Consider the following 18,680-nt stretch of genomic DNA (forward strand, 5'->3'; position numbering starts at 1 on the left):
TGTCTTGAGGTGAAAACCACGGCAGTTTCCACTGTTTGTGACTTCCTCTCTGCTGCTGTAGGGGAGCTGCTGGGCAGCGCCATCCCTCGTCCTGCCTTCCCTTCTGGGGTGCGTCTGCATCACGTTTAGGGGCTCAGTGGGGCCCAGGCCCCAGCCCAGAGCAAGGCCCCCGTGTGACACCTGCCCGGTGTGAGCAGCACCACTACGAGTGCTCTGGATGGACACGTGCCCCAGCGAGCGCTTTCCCTGCTGCCGACAAAGCACGGAGACCTGTTAAAGCGGGAGCCGCTTTCGGAGGTGCCCTTTGTGATAGGCAATGCTGCCGTGAAGATCTTGCCTTATTTGGCTGATCCTGCTTGTTTGTGTTTGATGATATCACTGAATTCAGGAAGGAGAATCAGGCGGCAGCTTTTGGCGAGGTGGTTTTGCTGTATCTCCCCTCCGTGTTTCTTGCAGTGTGATGAGGCTGGCCTGAACTGGCACGAGGGAGGCAGCGCCTTTGATGCCTCCTCTTGCTGTGAGCCACCACAGCACCTCGTCCTTGCCTGTGCCAAGCTGAGGTCTCTGATCTGGGGTCTGATCTGTGCCAACCTGGGGTCTCTGTGAGCACCGCAGTAGGGCCCTGTGTGTGACAGGAGGGCCCTGTGCAGGTGCTTCTCGTGGCTTTGGGCTTCTGCGAGCTATGAGCTGTGATGTGCAAGTGGAGAGGCCTGGTGTATTTGAATATAGTCACCAAACACTCTCACCTGATGCCAGATATGCCATGGATTTTCTGTATTGTTTTTCCTGTGTAAGAGGATAACAGGAGCTGCTCTTCAGGTAGATCAGACAGACTATTCTGTAACGGGATGAGAACATTTAACCTGGAAGCAGGCAGGTGCCCAAGCCCAGTGACTGCCACCTTTGGGGAGAGAGCCCTCCTGGGGTATCCTGGTGCTCGGAAGCTGCTGCTTCCCTTGTGTGCCCTCTCTGTGCGGTGCTACGTGGGCTGGGGACCAGCAGCCCAGGTGTAGGGCCTGGTTCAAGTGCTCAGGAGCAGCTGCCAGATCCAGGCTCCTCGATAAAGCAGCTCCCGTTGGCTCTCGGTATGAGTTAACTGGCTTCATCTATGGTGCTCTCCTCTGCTTGGAGGAAAGCTCATTTGGAGCTTGGAGGAAAGCTCATTTTCCCCTGCTCATTTGCTGTTTCATTTCCCCCGGTTAGTAGTCAGCTCAGCTGTGAAGAGCAGAGCTAACCAGCAGGTCCGTGTTCCTTTGCACGGGGCTGCTTTCTGTTTTTTTTATAGTGTATTGTGGTTTTTATCTACATCAGTTTAGCAACCACCTGGGATGGGATTTATATTGATCTGTGTGCTTTACAGAGCCAAGTACATGCAAATACTTCTGAGGAGCTAACTCCTACCTTGACCAAAGATGCAAGACTGTCTGTTAAGTTTGTCAGTTTTGAGTGTCTTATCTTGAGATGAGGGAGGCAAACTGGGTTCAGCTTTAGCTAAAACTTGCGTGAACATTTAGAAATAGAGCGTGTACGTAGCTTGGTCCCTGTCTTGGATACTTTGGTCTGGGTCAGTCGAAATGAGCCTTCAAAAGACAAAGGAGGAGCAAGATGAGCTCTGCGCAGTCTTGTGCTGGGGAGCCCAACCCTGGACCCATGTTCCAGGGGCGGCCTCCCTGGTACCGAGCTGTGGGGAAGGGTCTCCCTCAACCTGCAGGCAACGCTCTCCTCAAAGGGGCCGGGATGCCAGCGGGAGCGCGTCCCGGTCGGCTCTGTCCCCCTGGACTGCCATGTCCCTCTCCAGAGCTGCACTCGGGCTGCTTGGTGCCTCTTATGACCGCGGTGTTGTTATGGCTCTAACCTTCTCCCTCTGTAGTTCAAACCCTCACTTGGTTTAAAAGGTCTTGGAGCTTTCACTGGCCTTCAGCTAATGAGCAGGGAACTGGAGTGTCTACAAGAGCCCTCGTGTGTGCTGAAATGTTAAGGAGCAGCAGATCTGTTGTCTTTTCCAACCTTGAAGCACCCTGACTTTGGGTGACTTCTTCTATCTTCATGGTGAACAGGCAATGCCTGCACCTCTAGGGTGCTGGACTATTCCTTCTGTTTCCTTTAGAGGAGAAAAGTGTGTTCTTGATTGCTGTAACTCCAGATACCCTAACAGCTATACTAAAGTCCACTTGGATCAGCTGGCTGCTGTTTTAATTTTGCATTCACTTCCTATGCCTAAGTGGAGCCGCATTTCCTGCGAAGCATTTCACTTTCAGTTTTAGCTCTGCACTTTTATGTACAGTCACGTTTCTTCTGGCGAAACACTCGCGCTCCCAAAGTGCTGTTGGACCTGCAGCTTGGGAGCCCGAGGCAGTGTCTGGGAGAAGATAAGGGCAGGGCTGGGATGTCTTCTGTATCTGCACAGGTGTCCCCCAGCAGCAAGAAATGTGTGTTTCTGGGCCTTGCTGTTCTGCAGCTCTGTCACAGTTCAAGGAGCTCCTCTTCCTTTTCTTTGAAAAGAGGAACTTCTCTTGCTTGTGTATCCTTAAGTGCTTAAAAGATATAGTACTTTTATTCTAATGAAGTGTTAATTTGGCAGTGCTGTTGAAAGGCTCTGGTGGAGGTTATGAATGCTGTTTGCAGTTGCCCCCTTCTTGGCTGCCCAATGTGATGCACACCTGGAGGTTATTGGGGATGCCTGAACACAGTGGCTCCTCTTGAGATTTCATCTTCCTCTTAGGAGGATGAAAGTTCATTTTAAAACTTACTTTTGGTTTTGGAGAAGCTGTCAAATATTGAGGAAGGGTTTTGTATGCTTTTGGAGCAACTCACATAGGAATTTCTTTATACCCTTCTTCCTGCCTTAGCTCTTGTCCCTATAGCAAGTGCTTCTGAGTCAGGTGGCAAGTGAACAGGCTCCACTTAAGTGGTTCTGGGGAGTACCAGTGGGTCTGACAAAAACAACCACCCAAAAGCCCTTGAAAGGAACCTGTTGTGTGTCCTGACCTGTTGTGTGTCCTGACCTGCTACCTGGTAGCTCTGCTGGTGACGTCCTGGCTCTGACGCCTGCCTCCTCGGTGTCAGTGAGCAGACTGCTTTGGTAACTGTTATGTCTCTTTAAATGGATTGTTCCTTGAACATATGTATTCAAATGACTTGCGTTGATGCAATATTTACCTCTTGATTTTGAGCATCTTCATAGCTGCTGTCTTTTAGAAAGCAGTACAAGTATGCCTGGTATTTGAGTCTGGAGGAGTAGTTCTTGTCCAGTTTTATGGTTTGAAGGTAACTGAAGGCAGGGTGTCTGCTTTGTTGTGGCCATCTATGTCCATCAAGCCATTTTTAGAGCTCTCTTTCTCCTTGCTCACTTAAGTTGCCAGTTAGCTGGATAAAAGGCAGGCTCTTTGGATTCCTGTTTATTGGGGGAAATCAGCTGAGATGTGTGTGTAAGCTGCAGTATGAAGGGTCATTCCTGACTCCTGACTGATGAATGAGCTGCGGCTCCGCTGGTGCATGAGAACAGCTGTAGGCTTCATTAAACTCAATTGCTGAGTATATTCCTGTGCTCTGGGTGACATGCCAGTTTCTCCTCCCAGAAACAGCCTGTCTCCCATCCTGAGGATTCCTTGTAGCCAGTTCTTGTCTGAGCAATACTGCTCTTTTAATCTCTTTCTCCCTCCAGGTTTACTATTGCCAGGTCATGTTGGAGACTGCCCAATACCTCTCCCTTGGGGGTTCATCACTTTGTCCGGGCTTCACTGTGAATCTTGCTGGGGTGCAAGTGTCTGGTGGCAATGGTGCAGCAGGGAGTGCCAGGGAATCACCCTGGGGAGGGAGCTGACTCCCTGCCTCTCTTTTGCTGTGCATCTGAAGGCTTCTGTAGGATAGCGGGCAGTGTTGCTCTGCTTTCTGAGGCTGCAAGAAACTTCCATGTTTTAAAATCCTCATTTATGCATCCCACATGCTAATTGCATTCATCCTTTATCCTGAGAACCTCTTTGCTTGCCCGCTTTTCCACTGTACTATCGAAAGGGCAATTTCATGATTCCTCAGTCCTTGATTTCTCTCCAGTCGTGGCCCAAAGGGCAAACGGTAACAACAGCTTGAATGCGCCTTATAGTAGTGCTGCAGAGTTGTGTGGCAGCTGCTGGTCTGAGGTGGCTGAGAAAGTAAATGAACCCTCTTAGAACAGTCTTGTGTGAAGGTTCCTGGGATTATTCTGCCTCTCTTGCAGGTGGTTTGCCACCTACCACCTCTATTTGGTAGATGGTTTTCATACTTGTGAGGCAGTGAAGCACTGCTGGCCAATGTGACTGTGGAGGTGCTTGGCTCTGCCTGAGGAGAGAACAAGCTCAGTCCCACAGCAAAAGACCTTGGCAGTTAAGATCCAAATTTTGCATGTTCTCTTTGATCTGGATGTGCTCAGATTATGGGGATGTGCAAGCTGGGCTTGGATCCAGGTCTAGGCAACCAAATCCAAATTCTGGCTTTAAGCTTTGAGGCAGTCCAAGATGCAGCTTTTCTACCAACTAAACTTCAGCCAAGTAGCATCTCTGTTCTGGCTTCTAAATAACACTGAAGGGTTTTGCTGCCTCCATCACTAATCTGGTATAAAACCCAAAAAGATCCAGAGTTCTTGTCTTCATCCTGAAGAGAAGCAGTAGGGTGGCTGTGTTCCTTCTGACATGTTATATATGGGTTGGGGGGAAAGGATGTTTTGAGCCTAATTCAAATGAAGGTTGCTGAGGAGTAGTGTGATTTATTTTATTTTTCTCCTGAAGTCAGGAGCATTGCCTTGATAACATGCATTTATAATAAACACCTATTTATCAGCATCATCTTCAGTCAAAAGCATAGAATGAAAAGGGATTAAAGCAGTAGCCAAACACAGGGAGATCAAAGAAATATCTAATAAAAAGATCAATTCAGCACTTCTCTGAAGAATAACTAATAAAGCTTTTATTTAAAAAGAAAAAATAAAATGTCAAATATTGTTGGAATATATGTGTGAAAGTACACTGCTGGGAATACAGTGAGTGCAGGCTGACACCCATTTACCATGTGAAGCAGTGCAAAGAAGCACAGGTAAATATGCCCCAATCTGGAGGTAGAGCAGGGCAAACATCCAGGGGCATGCATGAGATCTTTGTGGCCCATTTAGAGCTTCAGTGAATAGCAGTGAATAGTGGAAGATAAATATTCAGTGGAACTTAACTGTTGGGAGCAGGAAGCATTTGGCATGTTTCAAGGCGTTTTTACAATAAAAAGCATCATGAGCAAACTACCCTGTACCCCTCGTTGGAGTGATTGGAGAGGAGATTATTGGGAAGCCTTGAGAGAGGGCCCCCTGTAAAGCTGAAAGTAAGAGGAACAAAAGCCCATTGCCCCCAGCAGCCATCACTCAGGACGGAGAGTGGGCAGGGGGCTGGTCCTAAGCAACCTCTTCTTTGATCCAAGTCTATCAAATGAATGACTTGGAGACAGTCTGTTGTTAGCTGGGCCACAGACTGGCTGATGTCTCAGCTAAGGTGTTCTACTGCAAGACCTCCCTCTTTGCCATTTCTGAAGTGAAGCTTGTAGTGTTTTAGCCTCTCTCTGGGGGAAATGCATGGAAAAGGTTTGCACTTGAGAAGCTGTGGCTACCTGTAGTTCCCCTGATGGGGAAAGTCCTGAGATGCTTCAAGCCCCTGTTTGACCCAGATGACATCAAACAATCACATGACTTTCATGGTTGCAGAGAAGTAGGGGCAGCCACAGTCACGAAGGAGCTTGTTCAGCCCGTCCTTCCCTGGCCTGTTCTGTTGCCCTGTCTCTGTTACATCTCCTCCTTCCTTTGCACCCCTCCAGGCTGTGATCCTGCCCTGCTCTAGGTGGACAACATGTCTGGGAGAAGTCATGAGGCTTTCTAAGCACTGTTATGGACTGACATGTCACAATCAGAGAATGGCTGAGGTTGGAAGGGACCTCTACAGATCACCTAGTCCAACCCCCCTGCATACATAGGGTCACCCAGAACATGTGGCACAGGGTGGCATCCAGGCGGGTTTGGAAGACCTCCAGAGAAGGAGACTCCACAAGCTCCCTGGGCAGCCTGTGCCAGGGCTCTGTCACCCTCACAGGAAAAAAGTTCTTCCTCAGGTGGAGATGGAACTGTGTTTTAATTTATACCTATTACTGCGTGTCCTGTCACTGGGTACCACCGAGAAGAGTTTGGCCCACATGTCCTCTTCATGCCAAACCATGTAGGGGACAGATATCCTGTGGTCATAATATCCTATTTATTAAAAGAGATTTCAGGGCAGTTTGGCCTCATCAGACCTTGTGGCAGATCAGCCAGATTGCATCTTAAAGGATGAAAGCGCAGAGCGCTTCCCCCGTTTCCGGTGGTTCCCTGCCCCTTGCAGCCTCCGAGCGCCCATGAGGGGTTTGCTCCGGTGCTGGCTCCCCTAGCCAGGAAGCAGGGAAGGAGCCTGGTGTCTGGTGCTGTAGGGAAGCGCTGCTTCCTGCTCCGCTCGCCTGTGGAAGCCAGTGTGCCGGCTGATAGGGATTCCCTCAGGGACTCGGGCTGGCTCATTGGGAGTTGCTGGTGCTTGCCTGACTCGGAAGGGCCGGGAGAGCAGTCTGGCATGGCCAAATATCCTCGAGTAAGAAACTAGCTGGAGCTCCGGTTCTGTCGCTCTCCCTGACCTCCCAGGAACATGAATTCTGTAAAGCAGTATTGCCTGTGAAAGGCAGCGCAGTGGAGCAGTTACGGCTTGAAACGTGGTTAAAATGCCAGGTCATGTCATCCGAGTGCCCCCGTTTCCCAGTGCCCAAAGCAAAGCCTTGTTCCGCAGCTCAGCAAGGCCGTACTGGGCTGGAAGGTGAGCAGCATCCAGCAGGCACAGGAAGGGGCAAGCACGGCACTGCTTTCCTTTCCTAGAAACATAAAGCAAGTAAAAGTAAAGCAAAGTCTTTCTTTCAGCAGGTCTGAGCGGGCGTTTGTCCAGGGCATGTCTCAGGATCGAGATGAGTTGTGACAGGAATCGCTCCTGCAGACATGTGGGTTTGCCGCTGGAAGGGAGCGTGTTTTCCTAACCAGAGAGTGTCTGGCACAGCTGCGAACGCAGAATGGGTGTCCCCGCTGTGAGCTGAAAGGTGGGATAGCTTGCTGTCTGTGCAGGCTGCAGACCAAGCTGTGAGGACAGGTGACGTGAGGGTCAGCAGAGGCATCGTTCAAGGGTTGGAGTCTTCTCTAGGCGCTCCAGAAGATGCAACAGGACTGTAACGAAGGGATGAAAGGTGATTTATAGGGAGGCTTTGCACTGGGCAGGCTTCCAGGGCTGCCTCTTTCCCCGAGTTGTGCAGCACAGCAATGGCCGTGGGAGAGAAGTGCCCTCCAGTGGATGCAGCCTCTCCCTGGCCGAGCCGTCCAGGAACAGCCAGGGACAGTGTGGGCTGCGGGAGGAGATGTGGGTGCCCAGGAGCCCCCTGCCCTGCAGTGCTGCCTCTCTCCTTTCCACCCTGCCAACGTGGAGTGTCCTCTCTCACGGAAGGCTGGAGCTGGAGAGGGCACCGTGGCCCTTCCTGCTGCCACCTCTGGTGTTGCCACCCCTCAGTGCAGGTACAGCAAGAAACAACAGCTCTGGTGATTTTCTTTTCTTTTTTATTGGTAATATTTTAAAGGAACACTTGGCATGAGTGGGAGAAACAGGAGGGAGCCCAAACCGGTAACATCAGTGTTGCCACAGGAGAGGCCAGTTCCTGCCCTCATGAGGACCATCTGGAGCAGTGTGTGCCCTCGAGGAGGCTGGAGGCCTCCTTGGGGCCGGGGGCCCTTGCAGCCCATTGTCCTGTGGAACAGGATTCAGTGGGATGAGCTCTGTCACCCTCGCTGGCACCAGCCCATGGGCGCATCGCCCTGGCTGCGCGCGGTGTTGACTTACCCTTTGGCCCCCGTTGAGACGTATGCAACTTGGAGCAGTATGACAGGGCAGAGGGCAGGAAGGCATTTTAGTAGATAGGGCTTTTTTATTGAGTTATTTTTGTTTGGTTTCATCGCGTTTTTTTTTTGGGGGTGGAAACGGTCACAAGAATCGCAAGCTTGGAAATCTTAGTGCGTTATGAAAGTAGCTGCCCTTGTAGTTCCCAGTTGTGAGAGCTAAGGGAAAGCCCCAGGGGGTGGTTGTGTGTGTGTGTGTGTGTGCAGAGGTTTGTGCAATGGGAATTCTCTTCCCTGCTGCATGCGGGAAGAGAAGCAACCTCGAGAGACGGGTTCACGCGGGATGTCCAAAGCAGCGTCCCGCTGCTTTGGACATCCCGCGTGAACCCGTCTCTCGTGGTTGCTTCTCTTGAGGTTAGTCCCACTGCACCAAGTCTGCTAGTGCCTCCTGACTTCATTTATGGGACATGCTCCTCTCCGCAGGGCTGCGGGAGCAGGGAGCGTTTCCAGGAGGAGGGAGCACTGGTGCCCGCTGCGCCCTGAACGCTGCCTGCCCTTGAGCAATCACGTGAATTTCCAGTTATTTCAGTTTTCACTTGTATTTCAATTAAAACAATCATGCCCCAGAAAATGTATTCCAAAACTTCTATCGCTTGTAGACTTAGCTAATGGTCTAAATTTACTTGTTTTTCCCAAATATTTTGATGTATATGGAGAAAAAAATAATAACTTCTATCTGAAAAGCGTTTCATATAGTCTCTGGATCTTAGTACAGGTGGGGTTTGTAGCCTTTATTTCCCTCACACCTTGTTCTTAATTCATTTTAAAATTCAGTTTAACTATTTCTATTTACCGGAAAATGTCTTATTCTGAATCTAAAACTATTAAGATTCTCAAGTGTTAATGACTAAAAACCTCAGGGACCAGCAGCATAGTTAAATTTCACTATTTAGGACTTGGTTTTCAGAGGTCCAATTTTTGAGATTCCATTAAGGAGACTGACAGCCTGGCTGCTCAGGAGGAGCTCTGAATACCCCTGGCCTTTGATTGCCTTTGATTCAACCATCAGACACCTGAGGTCTCTGGAATTACCACCTTTTTTGGCATGAAAGAAGCTCTTGTTTCTTTCCCAGGTGTTTCTCCGACCACCCAGCTGGAGCTTTGTTAGCTGAGGGCTGGCACCCCTCCGGCTCTTTCAGTTCCTCTACGCTGGGAAGAATTCATGAAATAATCATCCTCGAGCCTCCCTGCCTTCTTTTCACCATGTAAGGATTTGGGGAGCTTCCCCCCGACCTCCCACTGCTGCAGCAGCCCTTGCCCTCTGCCCTGGTGCAGGAGTGATCCATCCTGAAGCCTGCAGCTGCCGTGGGTGGGTTGGAACGGGTCTCTCTTCCCTTTTGTGCGCTTGCCCTGAGGTGGGTCTGAAGCTGAGACAAACCCTGGAGCGGAAGGAGCCGGGCTCACGTTAAGTTGAGCCTCGTAAGTTGAGCCTTGTCAGCACCTCCGGGTGCAGTGGGGCACGGAGCTGGTGCGGCAGCCCTGCGGTTTCTGCCTGCACTGAGGTTTTTCCCTGGGGATTTCGCCTGTTTTGGGTGCCCGGTGTGCAGGGAGCACCCGAGCAGTGATCAGGGCAGGGAGCGCCCGTGCTGTCATCAGGGCACAGGCTTCTGTCTCTTTGAAAATCAGTAGGTATTTTGACAGTTCAGCTTCCAGAAAAGCTTTAGAGCTATTGCCAGGTACCTTAGACTTCCTGCAGCTTTCCAGGAATTCACATGGGGAACACGACAGCAAGCTTTCATAGTGCCTTGGTGTGCTCAACTAGAGGCTGCAGGGACGCTGGTCTGCCAGCTTCTCCAGAGTAGAAGGCAGGCCCACTACCACTCTGGGCAGGCCCAGAGTAGACCTGCATCTCGGCTTCCTTCGATTTGTGTTTCCTGGCCTGGGAATGCAGCAGGCTCTTGTCCTTTTCTCCCCCAGCCTGGAGTATTGTGCACATCTCTTCTAAAGCAGGGCCTGGAAGAAGGCAGCAGGCATTTCCCTTTGGCAGCTTGTTTCATGAGCACTTGGAGCGAGCCAAGGAGGCTTCCTGGGGCGTGAAGCAGCGTGGCAGAAGAAAGGCTCAGGGGCTGAGAGGCCTTTGGGCTCTCCTTGGAGCTTTCCTTGGAAAGATGCGTCACGTGGCAGCTCCTCAGGGAGTGTCTTGGCCTGGCTTTTCCACTCCACGCTCAGCTGAAGCAGTGACTAAGGTGGTTTCTGTCCAGTTAAATGTTTAACTTAGTCTGTTCATCAGCGCCTGAGCTCACTTGTCTCACCGTCCCGCCGTTTGCTGGGATTTGCAGGAGGGAGCTGCGTGGGCTTGATGGAGCTCTTGGACCCCATGGAGATCACTGTGGTGAATGCTATTTTTAAAGCACATGGGCTGTGAGCAGCAGCCTGTGTCCACTCCTTGGCTGAGCTGCCTATGTGAAGTATCAGCTGCCATGGTCCAGGGGGTGATGGTGAAAGGACTCTATTAAAGTATTTATGTCTGCGGACTTTAAGGACATCTGCTGGTCATAGCAATGACATGAACACTTTTGTCTGGGGCTGAATCACTTTGTATGGACTCTTTATTTATGCACTTACATGTATGTGTATAAATTAAATAACGTGAATGTTGAGACTTTGCCCAGCATAGAGAAATGCTGCCTATCTGTGCAACCCCTGAGGTGTTTGCAAAAAAGCCCTGGCTGGAGCCTTCATGCCAAAATCCACTTGCCTCATGCTCCTAGGGATACTGCCTCAAATTCTCCATCCCTGGAGTTAACATTTCTTTCTCTCTCCACAAATAAGAGGTCACCTACTCCCATTGCAGAGCCCCTGTCTCCTCTCAGGAGCTCCCCAGCCTTTGAGTCTTTGGGTAGGGGTGAGCGGCAGGAGAGGGATTTTTGATCTGGACGGAGAAAACCGTGTCTTGAGGCACAGCCACAAAGCTTGGATCTCTACTTTAGCAAACTGTTTAATGGTATAATTAAGTGAAGCTACAAGCTCGTGGATTAGAGGCTACTTTTTTATATAACGACATATTTGAAATTGCCTCTGGGGAATCTGAAGAGCTTTTGAAAAATTAAAAAATTCCTGATCTCTTAAAGTTGCAACGTTGTGGTTTCCTTCAGAGTTTTGAGTTGGTTTCTGCTTTCACTTCCTGTCTTCCACCTGCAGCCTTTTTTGTATTCAAAGCACAGCTATGAGGAGCTGATGCTGCAAAACAGGGTAGTTCTGCACTAGTGCAGGCTCGTGGTGGCTGCCAGTTCGTTTTGCTGGGATTTTTGAGGCTTTCAGCCGTGGTGCTGCAGCCCAGCCGCCGCCGTGGGTGGAATGGGGCTGGTGGGAACACGGCGCCCGTGTTGGGACAGGCCCTGCTCCTGAGGCTGCCCTGCCGCAGGGATCCCCGGGTACAGGTGTGGGGTGTCCCCTCTTGTGTGCAGGTGTGGGGTGTCCCCCCACGTGTGGGGTGTCCCCCTGACGCAGCAACCATCAGCCTGCAGGGCCGTGCGTGCCCAGCTCCCTTTCCTGCCCCCTTCAGCCCTGTGTGGTTTTGTTCGTAGTGTTCCCGACTGCTCTTTCAGCTTTCCTTGTTGTCTGGCTTGTTGTTTTCGCCGCTTCTCTCTTCCCAGCGAGCCTCCCTGGGGGTTATCACTGTCCTCCTCATGTGAGGACAGGCGCTGCAGCGTAACAAGGAGCCTCTGATAAGGCCCAGCCCAACCCTCCCCGTCCATAGGTGCCCGTGCGAGAGGTACTGGAATAACCCCGTGTGGGCCTTGCATACACCCGTGTGCCAGGTGCTTTGGTATAACCATGCAGCTCAGCATTTCACCTAGCAACATGCTGCTGTACACGCAGACCCAGGCAGCAAACCTGCTCTTGGAAGGGGTCTGGAAATCCTGGTCTGTTCAAGAGGGCATTTGGTTTGTCACTGACCTGCATGAGGCCTCCTGGCACCGCTGCCACCTTGTCCACCTCCGTCGTGGTTTGGAAGAGGCAGCCCTCATCGCTGCACGGGCCCCTGAGCACCGGCGGCAGCGGGTGGGCTGATCCTTTAATGCCCTCCGTTCTCACTGCCCTGCAGGACAAGGACGTTGGGACTGAGGCAGAGGGCACTGAGAGCCTATTTGTGGAGTCGCCATGGAACAGGTGAGTTGCAGACGTGACTAAAGTTTGTGTTTCAAACTCAATAGTGATTATATTACATATATTTCAGAATACTTCTGTTACTGTGTATCAAAAAAGTGCCTCATCTCCTCCAGAGTTCCTGCAGGTGCCTCTGGTAGTGCTCTTTTCCTCCAGGAATAAGGCCAAAAAGAAGATGGAATACCTTAGTGTGCAGGCTGCTCCCTTACAGTCTGACACTCTCCTGTCAGGTTGCAAGCTTGAGACACAGCTCAGTTAAGAGACCGCAATGTTTAGTTAAGCAGCACACAACTAAAGCTAATAAATCAGTTAACCAAACTGAGCAATAGGCATACCACTATAATCAGCATAGGATTACATCATTTTGTACAGCATTAAACACAGCTATAAAGCTGCTATTTATTATTCTTAAATCGTGTTAACTGCAAAAGTGCTATTCAAATACAACTGTATTACTCTTCCCCACTCTACAGCAAAGGCAAAATTCTAGGCTTAGGCCTTGTTGGGCCCTCTTGCTGGCATCCATCCCTCTGTGCGCCTGCCAGGCCTCCTGAGCCAGGCGTGGGGCCACGGCCCCACGTGCAGCTCGTGCCCTGCCTGAGGGGGGATGCGGGGGCATCAGATGCTGCTCGGCTGCCTCGTGGCTCTCGCTGCTGCGGGCAGCCGCGCGGCTCCTTAGGGACCCTGCCTACATCCCCTCGGAGAGAGGCATGAGATGTGGTGAGAGGAGGTAATATGGGCTGGCAAAAATTAAGGCTCACGTGGTTAGTTGCGTTTAAATCAAGAGCTGCTGGCTTGCAGTTCAGCATAGGAGGTAGGGTGCCCAGTCCCCAAATACAGGGATAAGACTTCCAAATGCAGGTGCCCACATAGGGAAGTGGATGGTGTGGGCGGATGCAGCTCTGTTTGGAAGGAGCTGCTCGGATCAGAGGTGCCGTCCCCGCTACAGCTGGGAATGGGAGGGAGGCGAGTGCGCTGTTTCACAGTCAGCTCTCTGCCAATAGTGAAAAGCAGTTTCTGTCACCGGTTGTTTCTGGTCTGTAGGAGCACAGCTGTCTAGTGCTCACCCTCGAACAGTTGTGTGTGAGTGAACATCCACCAGCTTACCCACAAACGTGCACTTGCTGCCATTTGTAGGCTTCCCGGCTGACCTTTTTAAAGAGGAGGCCAGAAAAGTGTGTGTGTGCTGTTGGAAAGCAGAGTGTATGCAGACTTATTTCGTGCTACTTCTTTGGGCTGAGCTTAACAGTGGCTGCCTTCTGTTCAGGATATCCACAGCAATGGATCCCGCCGGATGGAGGGCATCCTCCTGTACAACTTCCTGCAGAGCTCCTCTAACTGCGAGTTCAGGGACCAGCTGCAGGCCCTGCGCGGCCAGTGGCTGCTGCCCGCCGTGAAGCCCGTCTGCCACTACGAGGACGACGGGGATCTGCAGACGGACGGCAATCGGAGCGGGCACCTGCAGAACGGGGAGCTGGGTGAGCGCTCCCCTTGCCGCCAGCCTCCGAGGCTGCTGCTGGCTGGTTGTTGCTTGGTCTGCTCTGCTGGCCCCTTGAAGAGTGAATGCCACGGAGAAGCTTCACAGCGTGGCTATTGATGGTGACGCTTGTTGGGATACTTAGGATCATACTGCTCATGCTTAGCACTTTATAAAGTGCTTTAGCACTTTATTTCTCTGTGTGTTTTTGGATTACTTGTCACCCTGGGAGTTTTAGGACACCTGATGAGAGTCCCAAGCAGCGGGACGGTTCTTAAGCAGGGTGAGCCTGTGTCAGGCTGCTCCGTGGAGAGAGTTTCAGAACTTGATCCCTAACAAACAGCCCTAATTCTGGGACTTGGATTTTGGAACAAGATCTTCTTTTGCTCTGGGGTTCATCCCTTTCTTCCCTAAGTGTGGTAGGGAGAGTCTAAGCTGTAACATTGGTAAGACGCAGCCTCGGTCTGCTGAAGAGAAATGCTGTTTGGGAGGGGAGGGGGAGATTCCAGCACTTGAAACCAGCATTTCTACAGGATATTACAACATGACAGGATCTGTGGTGGACAGTTTGCCTCAAACTGAGGAGGGAAATGGAAGAGCTCACATAATTTCTTGATAGCCATTAAGATCTGTGTCTTAAGCACCATCTAAAACACAGCATCTGCATTTAGCGAAGCTTCCCAGTGCTCCTTTGGGACACGAGGCCCATGCAGATTTGGATGGTGGAGGGCTGCGTGCTGTGCAGGTCCTCTTAGCTGTACTGAGGTTAAGGTCCTTGTATCAGGTCACTCATTTTGACCAGGGGAAAACCTTGCTTTGAATGGCGAGGGAAGTACTAGATATCCCTGCAACTGCATGAAAAACTATTTGCACAATTTCTGGGCAAGTTTAGGTTGTTGTGTGGCTGCAGATGACCTATAGCACATCTAGCTGTCACAAACGCCATGTGGGAGAGGGGGCTGGTGGTGATGGCCAGGCTGCCATGAGTCCATTTACCTGCAGTGACCGTAGTTTGGCTGCAGCCTGTGAGCTAAATCCTGCTTTCTGTGTCCGGCAGCGCTCGCCAATGAGGGCCTGAGGGACGAGGAAATCTTCCGGATCATTGGTGCTCAGCTTGCTGAGATCGGAGACCAGTTGGATAAAGAAATCCAAGCCAGAGTAGTAAACGATCTCGTACAGCATTTTCTGAATGAGAATTTGTCCAGAGAGGTGAGTAAAAACGCAGCCTCACTAGTTATTCTCCTTTTGAATGCTGTTGCCCAGCTGTTGCTGTGATTTTGAAGCAACAAGTGGCAACAGCTGCATTTTTGCTAGTTAATTGTTTTAATTGTTGAAGTGTAAAACTCAGCTCCTGTGTTCACCTTTGATGCCAATGTCTGTAAGGGGCAATGCTGTGGCAGCTTTGCAGCCTGCAGCAGCCCTTGCCCTGCAGGGTGGGCTCCTTGGGCTTTCTGTGGATTGGGAAATTGAGGTGGCAAAGACCTTCACAGATGTTTTCTGCCCTCAAGTTGGTGGCATCTTTGAAAAGCAGTATTTCAGTTTAAGCTCAGTAGTTGTCTGAAAGATCTCTGGGAAGGCAGGGATGCTGCTGCCAAGTCCCGTAGATCTGATGGTGGCGAGGTGGGCAATCCTCATCCAAGGCAAGCGGGAACAAGGTGACACTAGTTCCACGCCTGGAGCCTTTCTCTAGCTCTGTGTTTGATGGCTTTTCAGTGCAGCTCACTTTGCCGTCCCCTCACTAGTCCCTGCCTGAACGCAGCGAAGTTCAGGGCTGCAGCATGTGGGTGCCCAGGCCTCTTGGGCCCTGGCAGGGTGTGCGCAAGCCCTGAGGAGGGGTGAGAGTGTGTATGTGTGGGGGGTTCCCTGTGGTGCCCAGAATGTGTACGTGTTGTCTAAGCTCTCCAGCAGCCCAGGGGACATCACCTGTGCCTTGGTCTTGGGTGAGCAGCAGAGCTCTGGGGTAGCTTCCCGCTGCCATACGGGGTGTTCAGAGCCTGCTGTGCTAGGGAGGAACGAGAGGCAGCCCGTGAGGCGCTGGACGATCGTGTTGGTCACCAGCGTGGCGTGCGGAGAGCCCCTTCCCCTACAGCTGCTGCACTGAGACTCCTTCCTTCCATACAGGAGATAACCCGGTGCCTGTCCCAGGCAGTGGAAGGCCTTGCAAGGGCCATCCCCTCAGACATGGAGCAGGAGAAGGCCTTGCTGGTGCTAGCCATGGTCTTAACCAAAAAAGTTGCCAACAGAGTGCCCTCCCTTCTGCATCGCATCTTCAGCACCACTGTGAACTACATCAACCAGCACCTGCACGCCTACGTCGTCAGGATGGTGAGCGCTGTCCCACGGCGCCGCGGCTGGAGGGGCCCGCGGTGTGGGACGGGCTCCAAACCTTGGGTGCCTCTGGGCATGGGGGATAGAGGGGGCTCCGCTTCCCCTTGGACCCTCTGTGTGAACGTGTCCGTGTGCCTGTCCCTCCCCGTCCCCCCCGCGACGTGCCCTTACTGCGCGCTGCAGGGGCAGGGCCTGTCGGAGCTGTGGGGCCAGGCGGGGCTGCAGCCGAGCTGGGGCAGCGTCGGCCGCTCCCCAGCGCGCCCCGCTCGCCCGCTGCCATCGGAGCCTGCGCTAGCGCCGCGCGCCACGGCCCATACCTGCCACGTAGCCAAGTTAGCTCACGAGCAGCCCGTGGCCGCCTTACTGGGGCTGGCCCGGGAGGCCAAGGGGAGGGCGGGAAAAGCCCCTTCAGCTTTGGGAGCTGGGCTGGCTCTGCCCTCAGCACAGACTGGAGCCAGGCCGGGCAGGGGAGCGCAGGACTGGGCGGCAGGAGGGCGAGTGAGAGCAGGGCTCGGAGCTGGCACCCAGCAGAGCTGTGGAGAACTGCGCTCCCCTCGCCCCGCGGAGCCACTTGGGGGCAGGCCGGGACTGGCAGCACTGGGGGGCTCCCAACACCATCAGGTTCCTAACGCCGCCTCTCTTTCCCGCCAGCTGCGCGAGTGAGACGTCGCGGCTCCGGCTGCCTGTGTGAAGACTGCCGCTTCCCAAGGGCTTTCCGCTCTGGATACGTTAGAGTTATCGGAATTGTGAAATACGGCTGTGCAGTGGAGGCACAGCAATGTAGATAGGCTTTCATAGACTAGCACTGCAATGCCAGTATGAGCTGCATGAGGGGCCTACAGTACCTGCAAGGAGTAGTGCTTGCCCTTTGTCAAATAGGTGAGGTGGGTGGGTGTTTTTTATTTTTTTCATTAGCAGACTTAACTGCAGGTGCCTGCAGAGGAAATGCCACAGCCACAGGGCCGGGCCTCTCAGTTTACCCTCTGAGTGGCGCGTTCTGCTTTAGCCACCGCCTTCCCCACGCTGGTGTCGCCGCTGGGGAACGGCACGGGATCGTTCCCTGCAAGACCTTGGCTGTGGAAGGGACGGTTCATCAGCATCGCTTACCAGGGCAGGGGGAAAAACACCTAGACTGCCTTGGAGCGAGCTGGCTGCACCTGGAAACAGCCCTGGGAGAGACAGGGTAAGGAACAGTTGTAATGGTGTAGTCCCAATCCACAGCAGCTCTGCTTGCCTGGGAAAGGCAGCTAAAGCAGAAAATTACAGGGGTAAATCGTTTCAGGGAGCAGTTACTTGGACATGCTTGAGGATAAAAATGTTCTTTAGCTTTAGAATAGCTTGCTGCAAAGGAAAAGGAGCCGTTGCCCATGAACTGGGAAGAATACCTGGCATCTCTGACCACGTCCCTATTGCGTTCACCTCTCAGGGCTGGTGCGCTGTTGAGCAAAAGAAATGACTCAGGTATCACACAGGGTAGCTGAGACTTCATCCAGCTGCCTCAGAACTTTGAGACTGTAAATATACTGCTTTTTTTAAACATAAATAAAGTTGTCATTTCTCATGGCCATGCAGTGCATAAGAGTTTGAATTGCTACTTTACCTGTAAAGGAGTAGTTGTGCTTTGTGCAAGTTCTTACATTCTGTGCACTTCACAGTACTCAGGAGGCAGCTGGCAGCAAGGAGGTGTCTCGAAGCCCCCCTGAGTGAGTGCAATTGCTCATGCAGGTTTTGTTCCGCTGCGCTCTAACGGGGATGGAGGGAAGCACAGAAATAGGCGACACAGTGTTTTTGAAAACTGTACCATTTATTAAAGTGCAACCTGGGGCCATGGTCTTACAGCAGTGTCCCATTGGCAGAAGGAAAAAATATACATACCCCTCCACTTGAACAATGAAGCTGGAAAGAACTTCCTTTGAAAGGTGGAAACACTTTTATTAACCGAATGGCACAAAGAGCTTTAGACAGGTCTCCCCAAGAAGGCTGCAGTGCCATACTGAAAGGAACAATATGACCCGTTCCTTGGGTGACTGGCGACTTCAGGACACGTCAGGGAATCTTCCTTCCACGAGGCCCTTGGGGAGCCCAACCTGCACCCCTGCAGTCCAGCCCCTGGCTGGCTGCACCCAGCAGCAGCCTAGCGGGAGATATCCCCAAACATGAGTCTGTCCCACGAGGCTTCGCTGCTTAACAGAATCTAGTGGCATTCTTTTGGTCTGAGTGGGTTTTAGCCTTGTAACACTCGCTTGAATAAAAGCTTATACTGCAAGTTAAAAATGGGGAGAACCCCCCTAACGATACAGCAATAAGATGCATCCTCTGCAGCTTGTTCTGGCCAAGCCAACAGCGTTCCTTTGCCTCCCCTGCAGATACTGCAGCGAGATTGAGAGCAGCTTCCACTGGAAGCCAACGTAGCTTCCCCTCCTCTACAGCATAACCATAGACCTCCAGCTAGGAGGAAGCAACTCAGCCTAAGAAACCTAGATGGGGCAGCTGTTTAAAAAAAGAAAACGAAAGAGAAAGAAGTGATGCAGTCACTGAAATGAAGTGAGGGGGAGCTGTGCCTGTGTCCTGGCTCCCCGGTGAGTATTGGTGACACTACAGCCGGCCTGTCCCCAGCGCCCAGCCAAGGAAACCATCCCCGGAGCGAACGGCAACAGGCGCAAAGGGAGACCTGCTGCCCCGCGGCCCTGGCCCCTACCGGCCTGGGCACCAGCTGCGCTGCACTCCTGGCTTAAATGCCTTTTTTTGTTTGACTTTTTCCTTATTTTGCAATGGTGGTACCTGGCTTGCACTTCACAGCAC

The 18,680-nt window shown here is 52.1% G+C and overlaps 1 protein-coding gene across 1 annotated transcript; it reads left to right on the forward strand.

Moving 5' to 3' along the window:
- The first annotated feature begins 12,014 nt into the window (after positions 1 to 12,014).
- Positions 12,015 to 17,437, forward strand: BID (BH3 interacting domain death agonist). Its single transcript, XM_026052183.1, has 5 exons — positions 12,015 to 12,076; positions 13,341 to 13,551; positions 14,608 to 14,759; positions 15,672 to 15,875; positions 16,530 to 17,437. Exons 1-5 carry the CDS (start codon positions 12,068 to 12,070, stop codon positions 16,539 to 16,541), a joined length of 588 nt encoding a protein of 195 aa, XP_025907968.1. The 5' UTR covers positions 12,015 to 12,067; the 3' UTR covers positions 16,542 to 17,437.
- Positions 17,438 to 18,680: the final 1,243 nt, after the last annotated feature.

Source organism: Nothoprocta perdicaria, unplaced genomic scaffold, assembly GCF_003342845.1.
Source record: "Nothoprocta perdicaria isolate Ctin4 unplaced genomic scaffold, notPer1 scaffold_84, whole genome shotgun sequence".
In the NCBI taxonomy this organism is placed as follows: Eukaryota; Metazoa; Chordata; class Aves; order Tinamiformes; family Tinamidae; genus Nothoprocta; species Nothoprocta perdicaria.

Bases quoted from the DNA above. Each gene is read 5' to 3' on its own strand.
- BID (XM_026052183.1), top strand. The intron at 13,552-14,607 runs GTGAGCGCTCCC...TGTGTCCGGCAG, and splicing joins CCTGCAGAACGGGGAGCTGG to CGCTCGCCAATGAGGGCCTG. The intron at 14,760-15,671 runs GTGAGTAAAAAC...CCTTCCATACAG, and splicing joins ATGAGAATTTGTCCAGAGAG to GAGATAACCCGGTGCCTGTC.